General features: G+C 40.3%; 1 protein-coding gene across 1 annotated transcript in view; it reads right to left on the bottom strand.

Moving 5' to 3' along the window:
• LOC308127743 (tensin-1-like) overlaps positions 1 to 12307 on the bottom strand; it is a 59724-nt gene that overhangs the window by 43982 nt on the left and 3435 nt on the right. Inside the window, exons 2-3 of the mRNA XM_080493016.1 lie at positions 6496 to 6610; positions 4481 to 4518 (exon numbers count right to left, since the gene is read on the bottom strand). Of these exons, the coding sequence (XP_080349142.1) occupies positions 4481 to 4518; positions 6496 to 6610 (153 nt within the window). The remainder of the gene's footprint in view (positions 1 to 4480; positions 4519 to 6495; positions 6611 to 12307) is intronic.

Genomic DNA, 12307 nt, shown 5'->3' with positions numbered 1-12307 from the left:
CGGTGTCGCGCCTTTTTGACCTCAAGCGTCCGAGCGGCGTTCAGCGTCGACAAACTCGTATGGGCAACCTGCTCCGCCGCAACAGCAACTGTTTGCTTGTATCCCCGCAACTTTTGGCCATCGACTGTACTGCGTTCAGGAAAAGGCCACAAATATTAGGAATATCGGCAAAAGGAGCGGTGCACGGTGGAAAACCATTTAAGAAAGTAAAAGGCCAACGGGAAGATTTTTTCGGTGTGTTTTTCGTGGTTGCAACCCGCTGACTTCGCTCCTCCGCCAATCCCACAAATGCTTGTCTTTTACTAATGTTGCACCACATAAAGGAAAATGAGTTAGGGTTCCAAAGGTGGACCATTCATTTCACAGAAGCACAGTTACAACAAAGAAATACAGATTAAAAAAAATAATAATAAAAGATTTATCATAATTAAATTAAATTAAATTAAATTAAATTAAATTAAATTAAATTAAATTAAATTAAATTAAATTAAATTGAATTAAATTAAATTAAATTAAATTGTCAGTCCACTAAAATACATTGCCCTAAATTTTGTGTACAGATTACATCGGTCAATCTATCTCGTCGGCCGCTGCTCATCCCACAAATGCATGTGTGTTACGAATGGTGCGCCACGCGAAGGGAAATTCTTAAAAATGTCCAATGGACTACAAATCATTTTGAAGAAGCATGGTTACAACAAATAAATAAGAAACACATTTGGAAAAAAAATTTGGATACATTTAATTTAATAAATAACATTCAATAAATAGATAAATAAATAGATAAATAAATAGATAAATAAATAAATAAATAAATAAATAAATAAATAAATAAATAAATAAATAAATAAATAAATAAATAAATAAATAAATACAGTTAAATTCAATTCAGAAATTGGGGAAATAACTTTGGCTAAAAATAGATGTGCCTTTTTCAGATCTTCATTAATCATTGTGAAAGTAAGCAGTTTTAAACCAAATGAATCCTGTGTTTTACAGTAAATGATGAGCGGGACTTCCAACTATCCCTGCTGTAATATTAAAGACCTCCTGGCTTCCATTCAGAGCTCCTATTCAAAAGTCTCTCCGTTTTCACACAGACAAGGATGCAGGGATTTAAACCCCAGACCTCAAAACCCCTTGACCTCATAATCATGCACTAAGTTGAGGCCTGTCGTACTTTAAATGAGGCTTAGCTTGACTTCGGAATTTGTGAGAATTGACCAAAACAACTTTATTTTAATGTCGCAGATAAAGATCCTGGGGAGTTTTACCGACATCAGCACAAAGTCTGACAGCTCGCCGTAAAACGCTGCTTCCTCCACATCAGTGCTCCAGTTATGTAAGCAAGCGAGTGAGCGCCGGGTGACTGACAGGAGATTTTAGGCCACGAGAGATGAAAATGGACAACTGTGTCTTTTCCCACCAATAATATCTCTTGGATTTCCCTTCGCATGACCAAAGAGCTACTTAATCCGCTAAAAAATACAAAGTGGACCTTCAGACCTGCTTCCAAACCTCACAAATTCTGATTTATTCCCATAAAATGCAAATTTTTTTACCCCTAGAAGTAGAAATGAGTTTGCCCCGATGGTTTTCTCACACCCTCTTTCAGTTTATTCCTGGACTCTGATTGTGACTCACTTCCTTATCATTTTCCGTCAAAATCTGCGAGCGCGCACAACCGCAGGAAGTGGCGAGGTCCTGATTACGAGGGCCCTTTGTTCGGCTCCGGCTGTTAACAGCCGGAGAGTAAACAAGCCGCGCAATCTTCAATCACACTTAAAGAAGCGGTATGAGGCGACCTCTGAACTCAGAAAGTCTCTCGCCTCGGTTGAAGTACCCCAGAATAAAGTCGTCGCGGCAACACATAGACATCGAGAGAGCTTGTTTCCATGAGAAGTATTCCGATACCTCCGTTCTCCTCGCTCCCGTCAAACCCGGTTTCAGTGGCGGAGATAAATCACGAGGAAGAACGAGAGCTTGTTTCCGCGCAGTTCGCGCAATCCAGCCAAAAAACGAACTCAACGGAGATAAGACTATAGGTGGTATCCCTGAAAGATTTCTGGGTTCCTGGGCTTGATGGAAAGAACACACACCGAACCCTCACCCTAGAGTCTTGAAGGGTACCTTGAAAAACTCGACAGGTCTACAACTCCTCACTAAATCAACAACTTTAAACCCAATAAGGAGGTGTTGTGCGGCTCCGATGGATTCAACGGCTCTCCAGAGACGACAGAAGGAGCTCGAGAGCGACAAACGTCTTCCTGGGTGGTGATAGAGGCCAAATCATAGCGGCAAGCACCTCCAGGCTGCCAATAGATATACAGTACCCAAAGAAAACACATGAGAAAAAGAAGACGTTCCCTATCTGGAAACAGCTTCGAGAAAGACGTCTGGATCTGCAAATGAAGTACAGGGACCGTCAACTTTGGCCGTCCAGACAGAATTTGGGCAGTTTCTCAACCTTTTCCTTAAAAAAAAAAAAAAAAGGAAAATCTTCACGTATGAATCCTTCAACAGGCGTCGGCGCAAAGACGGCTGCGGTCGGACGAGAGAACGAAGCGGAACCGGGAGCGGCGAGCCGTTCCTCATCATTAACAGACGTCTGTCTTCTTTACTGACGGTTTCATTCGCTTTGAAAAGTTCACGACTGAGCCGCTTTTCAAAGTTCAGCAGCACGACTAGATCGTTTTCACTGACAAGATCACAGGGACTCGGCGCGAATATTTATGGAGGTTAAAAATGGCAATCAATTCAATTTTAAGTGCCCAAGCACTTCGTTAATGAAGCTACAAAAGATTAATGAGACTTTTTACAAAGAGTTTGCAAGTTCCACCACCTAAAATCCTAAAACAAGCTCGTTGGCGACTTTAAACTGGCTGCAGTTGATACGAGTATATGTGGATGACAGTGTGTTCTACGTGTTAACCCTATAATGGTGATTTTAGCTGCGATAAACTCCAGCTACCTAATTCCTATTACCCTTAATTATATTCATTTAAGTTTATTGAAAGTGTGGACTTTTTAAATTGCTTGACATTAGCCAGCAGCCATCTTTTAGCAGTTCTGTAAAGCAACTTAAAATATTTTTATTCTTAAGTTTTTCTCGTCTTTTCACATTCCCCTCAACATGATTTTATATTTTTCTTTTTATAATGTCATACGTCTTAGTCTACTTTTAAAGCTTCTCTTTGAATTTTAACCCTATTTAACTGATATTATTACGATTTAATCTACATTCTTCTCCATTGAAATGGTAAAGATCTTTAAATTGCATTTATTTGTGTAATATTTCTTCAAATCTATGAGATTAGAGGAATTTATTTTGACTTGGTTAATCATATTTCATGGCTTTTATCCACCCGTTGCATTCAAATGACTCAAATTCATTTTCTTAAGTCGCCATGCAGATAAACTTTTAGTAATTCTTTAGTAACAATTTAGTATTTCTGGAGTTTAAAATAGCAGTAGATACAGTTTTAAGCGCTCAAAGTCTTTGTTATTAAAGCTACGAAAGACTTATAAGACTTTTTGAGAAGAGTTTGCAAGTTCTACATCCTAAAATCCTAAAAAACAAGCTTGTTGGTGACTTTAAAATGCCTCTAGTGGATACGAGTATATGTGGATGATAGTGTGTTCTATGTGTTAAACCTATAATGATGATTTTAGCTGTGATACGTCCCAGTTGTGTATTTGTCAGTCATGTTTCATGACTTTTCTCCATCTGCTGTATTCACGTGACTCAAAACCATTTCATGAAGTCATGATGCAGATACTTAAATGTGTTGTTACATGTGAGCATATGTGACATACGCTGTGAGGAAAACCACCGTAACCTCTATCAAGATACCATATAAGCACATAAAAGTACCATTAAGGCATTCCAACAACTGTCTCTTAATGTCATGGCCACATTAAAAGAGAAGCCGTGGCAGCTTGAAATTATAAACACATTAGCGCATTGTGCTTGTTTGGAAAGCTTGTTTTCACACAGATTTCCTGCCACATCCAAACCCGACCACCAGAATCAATGACTCGGAGCTTTTCCCTGGTTATTGCCACACAAACAATGGCCACCACTAATGGCCTGGCCTCGGTTTTCGAGGTATTTGGTGAAATTTCCCAGGATGTTTTGGGAACACTCAGCTTTCTGCTCCTAATATTTTGGTAAACAGATGAACTTAAGGATGTTTTTTGATTCAAAACCACTAAGAATAGCTCCCTTCCCACTCTCTTTTCCTTTTTTAATAAAAAAACAACAACAACAACTTACCACAACTTATTTTATGGACAGAATTTTTCCCAGTAAATGGAAGTATTTCAATTCGATATTGCATGTGTGTTAGGTTAATTGTCAATTATACATTTTGTTTTTCTGCTTGGAAGTTAATCAAGAAGACTAACAGAGTGAAAACATTCCGAAAAATACCCCCCAAAATACCCAGTAGTCTGTTGTCAAAAATGTTAAATCTCTTACCTTGACTTCACATTTCTTATGACAGGACAACCGGCAAGCTGGGAAACAAAAACAAACAAACACAGAACTATTAGTTTACTGCCTGATGTACTCCTATATAAGGCAGACGTCACTGAAGAAATGAAGGGAATTAAGGTTTTCCTGCTGAACATGCTGAAAAGGAGAGCGAAACAAGGTCAATTCCTAGTGTTTGCATGTTGTAGTGCTGCCACCTGGTGGACTTACAAAGAACAACCATGGAATTCAAACCGCTGCATTTAGGCTTTTTGTTCAGATTAAGCAGCAAAGGGATGAAGCAAAGTGACCCTATTTTGAGATGTTGATCGACCGTGTGGGTCATCACCGTACAAGAGGCAGTTATCAATCTCCTGGGACATTTGTGGTCTTTTTTTTGTTTTGTTTTGCTCTTCTACATGTAAAAACACGGGTCGGACCCTCTACACATTATTTCATTTTGGGATGTGAAACCAGAAAACACACACTTTCAATGTTGAAATCCGACCAAAGCATGCGTTTATGGAGGATTAAATGTGCAAAATCAAATAGATAAATACTTAATAAGTACTTAAATGTCTCATTTAAGTTGTTGAAATTGTACTAATTGAAAAATACCATCGGTATCGGAGGATCTGCATGAACTTTCTAGGGAGTCTAGAACGTTTTAGAGTCTAGAATACCTCCGCTCTCGTTTATTCCGTTTCGATAGAAGACCACACTTTAAGATTGAGGATGAAAGAAAGAAAGAAAGAAAGAAAGAAAGAAAGAAAAAAAAAAGAGAAGCGATGCTTTCTTTGCACCCGTTTTCCAAAATCCCCTCTGCACCCCACTTTCTCTCCCTCCTCTGCCTCGCTCTTCCCCTCCTCCTCCTCATCCCTCTCTTATCTAGGCTAATGCAGCAGCGGCGGCCATGCTAATTTTAACACCCCCCCCCGCCCCCCCCCCCCCCCCCGATTCTCAGCCAAAGCCCCCCTGCGCGAGCTGGGAGGAGGGGTGAGGGGGAAATAAATAAAGAAATCCAAAAAGACATAAAGGAGCCGGAGAGGCTGCCTGGAAGTCTGCTCATGTTAATTTCCCCGGGACTTCTCTTGGAGTGACAATAAAACCGCTAAATTTAGCAGAGGAAGCATGTGACGACAAAAAAAAAGCCAAAAAAAAAGGGGCTTAAAGGGGAGAGGAAGTAAAGCTGGGGAAAAGAAAAAGAGGATGGGAGGATTTCTCGGCTTCCTCGGCGATGGGTCGACGTTTTATATTCCGTGGAAACGCAGGCGCGCGTGTCTTTGTATCAAAGCGGAGAAAAAAAAACACCCGGGGGGGGGGGCAACCAGAGGTCAAAGGTCAATGACCGGAGCGCGTCGGGGAGCGACCTGGAGCACAGCGTGCAAGGAACCGTTGCCCTCGTTCACACGACAATGTTCCAAGTGAAGACGCATTGTTTTGGGGTTTACGCAACAACGCTTTGAAAACTGTGCCTGTTTACGAACGGCAGGAACGCTGAGGACGATAGTTGGGAACGGTGCCGGGCCGCGAGAACCATACCCTATGAACACTAACAGTGGGAGAACGCGGACATCCTAGTGGACAGACGACCGAGTTGGATTGGTATTACGGGGACTTTCAAAGTAAAACGACCAAGTCCTAGAAGAATATGGACTGGGAGTCCACCTTTCTTTTGCGTTCCATGCCGATAATCAAAATTGGTCTAATTTTGCAAAAAAAAAAGGTAAAACGGCTAAGATGTCTATAGACTTGAGGAAAGGAAAAAAAAAAGGGGAGCTGAAATGAAAAGAAAAAGAAAAAGAGGGGGGACAACAAGACAAATAAATAAATAAAAAAATAGTTTCTCTTGATGCTTCTTCGAGTGACTCAATACACCACCTTGTGGTTCAAACACGTATTTCACGCTGAACCGGAAAATGACTCAGGCTTGTTGTTGTTTTTTTTCTGGTTTGTCACATAATTCCAGGTTGTTGTTGTTGTTGTTGTTGTTGTTTTGATTTGCTTGTGCAGTGTGGTACCTTTGCAGATGAGGCCCTCCTTGGTGATGGCCTGCTTGCATATGTCGCAGCTCTTGGCCTTCTTGAAGGGCTTCAGCTTGAAGGTGTGCGTGTGCACGCCCTCCAGCTCCTCGGGCTGCGGGGAAAGGAGACACATTCCATTTAGTGACTAATCTCAAGACTATCGTCCGGAGGGAACGCCCTGGTGGACGGACGAGTCATAACAGGGACGTCCGTCTTCCTCCACGCGTGTGTTTGTGCAGCTGCGGGCGTCGCCGCGTCTTTTATTGAAAACAGACGTGTTCACAGGCGAGGAGATCACTGTGGTTGACACATGCTCCCAAAGCAACGTTTCAAGTGAGCGTCACGGATTATGGGGGATCGTGCAACTTCACCATGTGCAACTCTACCATGTGCACATTTACCATGAGCAACTTTACCATGAGCAACTTTACCACGTGCAACGTTACCACGTCCATCTTGTGCAACTATGCCGTGAGCAATTTTATCATGTGCAACTTCACCATGAGCAAGTTTACCATGTGCAATTTTACCATCTGCAACATTACTAGAAGCTATTTTTTCCATGAGCAATTTTAATACGTGCAACTTAAGCATGAGCAATTCTATCATGTGCAGCTTTACCATGTGCAACTTTACCATGTGCAACTCCACCATGTGCAACTTTACCAAGTCCAACTTTACCATGTCCAACTTTACCATGTCCAACTTTACCATGTGCAACATGTGCAACTTTGCCATGTGCAACTTTACCCATGTGCAACATATGCAACTTTACCATGTGCAAATTTACCATGTCCAACCATGTGCAACATGTGCAACTTTGCCATATGCAACTTTACCATGTGCAACTTTACCATGTGCAACATATGCAACTTTGCCATGTGCAACTTTACCATGTGCAACTTTAGCATGTCCAACTTTACCATGTGCAACTTTGCCATGTGCAACTTTACCATGTGCAACATATGCAACTTTGCCAGGTGCAACTTTATTTTGTCCACCTTCACCATGTCCAACATGTGCAATTTTAGCATGAGCAATTTTATTTTGACCATGTCCAACTTTACCATGTTCAATATGTGCAACTCTACCATCAGCAATTTTTCCATCTGCAACTTTACCGTCAGCAATTTTACCATGGGTAATTTTACCAACGCGCAACTCTACCATGAGCAATTTTATCGCGTGCAACTTTACCATGAGCAATCTCGAGTTTCATTCACAAAAAGACTTTTAACTCCACAAATCGTCCCTTTTGGAAGTCAAACATCACAGGAGAGAAAATGAACTTCATCTGACTTAAAACCAAAGAAACTATTCCAGCATCATGTTGCACCATTTAAGACTAATTCTTGACGCCCCGCGAGTCTTTCTTCATCATCTGAGGTCCGATCCTCTCTGAAGCGTCGTCTTCTTCTTCTTCTTCTTCTCCTCTCCGTGCCGCAATCAATTTGTCTCAACGCTTCGTTCCAAAAGTGTTCCTCAGCGGGTTTTTGTTTTTTTTTCCCGGGCTCCTCTATCTCCCCCACATCTTAATGGCTTTTGTCACAGTGTGACACACTTTGTTCTGAAGCAGGAGGAGGAGAGGAGTCCTGCTCTGACCTTGGCAGCGCCGGGATATTACACAAAGTATTACTTCATTACTCCTCCGTGAAGTGGGAGATCTCACAGTACAGCGTACACTGATTCCCTCCCGGTGGGAAGTAAATCGTTTACATCCCCCCCCCACCCCCCCCCCCCCCCCCCCCCGATGATTGGTTTTTTCACGTTTTGACCGGGACAAAAGTGGAAGTTAGAAAAAAAATTTTTTTTGCAAAATTAAAAAAAATGTAAAGGACAAAAGTAAGGGAGAAAGAGGGAAAAAACAACGCATGTTTTAGACATTTATAATGCAAATTGGTGCAACTTTCCTCCCATCAGCTTAAAAAGTAATGACATTAAATAGATCAATCTTGTGAAAATTTTTAAGACGAAGGACATGAAGTATTTGAATTTTAATGGTAATAAAATGTTGCTATCTTGCATTCTTGAGTAAAAAAATATTTATTTATTAGAGTCATGCAGTAAATATGCTCATTTGCATGATCAGGTGTGGCGTCCTTAAGTTTTTCTGCATATTTCCAAGTAGAAACAAACTGCAGTATTCACGGTCTGACATGTCTTACAGCTTTGAAGATTTATAAATTTTTTTTGCAGATTCAGCACAATTTTCACGTCCGATCGTGGCAATTAGGACTATTTCTGCACGTGTGTGTGTTTTTTTATTTTATTTATTTTTTTTATTAAATAGCTGATTGAAAGCCACTCTGCTCAAGATGACCCGGCTCAACCAATCACACGCGGCCAGCTGTGTCACCGCCAGGTGGCCATGGTTACCTGGCTGCCACGGCAACTAGGGTCAACATGTCCTGTCAAACAGTGATGGATGAGGAGGGGAGAGGAGAAGTGGGGGGGGGGGGGGGGGGGGGGGGGGGGCGACTTGGATTTGTGCCAAGTCACAGCCGGGACTCAAAGAAGCATGACAGGTCAAAATAAGGATGCATTTGCAGAATTTGCCCAAAAAAAAAAAACATGCAAGTGAGTATATTTTAAAGATATGTGCAAAAATACTGCATCAATATTCAGAATTGCGTGACAATTCATCACATGTACTCACTTCACGTCATCAAAACTGCAGTTTTTTTTGGTTTTTTTTACTTGGAAATGTTCAGGAAAAACCTAATAACTGTAAGATTTACTACTGCACACCTCATGCGTCTCATAAATAAATAAATAAGAACTTTTTTTACTCAGACATGTAAGATTGTCGATTCTAAACACTCTTTGCACTTTTTTTTTTTTTTTGTCCAGTCGATTTATTTTCTTGGAAAATGTCTTTTTTTTTTAACCAAAGTTGTCAAAAATCTGTTTTCTTTTCTTTCTTTTTTTTAAATATGCAAAAAAAAAAAAATTCGGATTAACTCCACATCTAATCTACTCAATTTTTTTTTAATTAAATAATCTCGGATGAAATCCGGGATTGAAGGTGGATTTATTTTTATTTTTTTCTTCATGAATGTTTGAAAGAGGGAAATTTTCCAAAGGCCTGTCCTCTGTCGTGTCAGGATTCTCCCGGGAGAGAAAATGGAAAAGGGAGGAAGAGGAAGAGGAAGAGGAAGAGGAAGAGGAAGAGGAAGAGGAAGAGGAAGAGGAAGAGGAAGAGGAAGAGGAGGTGTTTCCATCAGCGGGTGCAGGCGTAGAGACAAGAAGAGCCAGTAAATCAAGGCTCTTCTCCCCCAGCTGCACTTAGCTAATGAAAAGCTCCACCGCGACCCCACTTAGATGTAGGGGGGGGGAGGGAGGAAGAGGAGGAGGAAGAGGGGGAAGAGGAGGAGGAGGAGGGGGAGGAGAGACTCTCTCAAAGGCACCGTTCTGTCCTTCAGAGTCCAGGCAAAGAAAACACTCGAGATCCGCTTCGACAACGCCTGAATTCTACATGTTACAATTCTACATTTAATCCAGATTATACAATCAGATTATCAGTGAATTACCTACACTCTGGTCAAAACTACAGATTACGCTCACACTTTTACGTTTTCAATCCCTCGCTTTGATCGGACAAATGATGGATTTCTCTTGTTTCAGAGACTTTTTTTTCCGTTTTTACAAACAAATTGTTAATTTCTTGCACGTTCAGGACACAGATTATCCCAGATAATCCCCGACATGTTTTCCTGATTATTTTGGAAATTCAAAAAGTTTCTTTTAAGTTTGAAGTTAAAGATTCTGTTACATGAATTCTATTTTATTGAGAATTGAATGTGAAAAAGTCATTGAAAATTAACATTCATGAGTTAATCTGGAAGATTTATTTTTTTATGGTTTTAAATTGAAATACCAAACTAGATTAATTCCTCAAAAATATTACTTCTGCCACTGAATTTATTTAATCTGCTGCAGTTTTGACAACTAATACAATAAATCAATAAATATTATGCCACAAAATGACAGTTTTTTTGCCCTTTTTTTCCAGGATTACCATGATAATCTGATCACCACAGTTTAGTTACAAGATATGAGTAAAGCAGAAAGTTTTTGAAGGCTAAAAGTTAAATGACTGAAGTAGAATAATTCCAAAAAATAAAAGTTCTTCACTTCAAATTTATTCAAACTGTTGTGGTTTTCACAACTTGAACAATAAATCAATAAAGATGCTTAATCTGGTATTTTAGGTTGTAAAATTACAGTTTTTTTGCCTCCTTTTCCAGAATTAACACTATAATATGATCAGCACCGTTTATTTTATGTTCATCATCAGATTTTTCACAAGTGTAAAACATTGTTGTCACATTCAGAAAACATTGATTTTCTATTCAAAATTTTAAAAAAAATAAAAAATAACTATGAGGAAATCAGCAAGTTTGCTTATGTTTTTATGTTAAATAAGCAAATAGATTAATTCAAAAAATTATCACTTCTGCCCATATTTCTTTTTCAAACTACTGTGATTTTCATAACTTAAATAATAAATCTATAAATATGCTTAATCTGGAACATATCGAAATTAAAAAATGTTTGCCTCTTTTTCCAGGATTGTCGTGATTTAAAAAAAAAAAAAAAAAAAAAGTGTAAAATATAATAAATAAATAAAGTAAATGTTTGCATTATGGACCTCCTGTTTTATTCGCCAGGTGCCTCGTGAGCTCCGGCGTCTGCGATTGAGCCGTTTCTCTCACACACACACACACACACACACACACACACACACACACACACACACACACACACACACACACACACACACACACACACACACACACACACACACACACACACACACGTGTTTCCAGTTTACAGCTCGGAGGAAAGTCTCCCTCTGTGTGAGTCGTCCACGATGATGTCATCGGACCATTAATTGTTGATTCGACGATAAGCAATAACCCAAGCGGTTTGATGATATTTGAGAAAAGTCCCTTATTATGACGAACCGGGGAAACAAACGACGCAAGCGAGTCGCCCCGTAAAACATGACAAATCCGCCAAAATAAAGCGTCCCCGCCTGAGGACGAAGCGGCGCGGCCCACACCTGCTTCCAATCTTCCCCCGGCCGATTTGAAATTCGGTCGGGGGAACAATGGGCGCCTTTGTGAGGGGAAACCCAGAGCGCTGGAGAAAAAACACACCAGAACCAATATTTGTTAACAGAAAAAAAAAAAAAAATGTTTTCTGGTCTGAATGCAGCAGATTGTTCCTCCGATGTGCTGCGATACTTTCCGACGTATCATGAAGCTTTGGCGACTTCTTAGCGACGATTTCTTGTAAATTTGGAGAACATCTACAGGAGCGGCATTTCAGAAAAGTTGGGCTGTACCGACGTTTCTATAGTGACGGAGTTGGAGCATTTTCAAAAGGAGCATTTTCCAACCATTTCGACATAGTCGAAGCATTTTCAAAAAGTGGCGTCGTCTCCTGTTTCCACGGAGATTTAATTGGAGCGTTTTCGAAAAGTTCCACAGAGATGGAGTCGGAGCATTTTCAGAGCATTTAAGTTAACGCCTGTTCCCCTGGAGTTGGAGCATTTTTGAAAAGTTGCATTTCCCCCCTGTTTCCACGGAGAACGAGTCAAAGCACTTTCCAAAAAGTTGCCCCCGTTTACAAAGTAACGGCGTCGGAGATTTTTCTGAAAAATTGCATTTTCTCTGTTTTCACAGAGACAGAGTCAAAGCACTTTCCAAAAAGTTGCATTTTCCCCCCATTTACACAGTGAGAGTAGAGCAGTTTTACAAAAGTTGAAATTTCCCCATTTCCACAAAGATTGAGCCGAAGCATT

The sequence above is a fragment of the Lipophrys pholis genome, assembly GCF_963383615.2.
Source record: "Lipophrys pholis genome assembly, chromosome: 23".
Classification (NCBI taxonomy): Eukaryota; Metazoa; Chordata; class Actinopteri; order Blenniiformes; family Blenniidae; genus Lipophrys; species Lipophrys pholis.
Note: the sequence above shows the minus strand (reverse complement) of the source record. Positions and strands in the feature narration are given on the sequence as shown.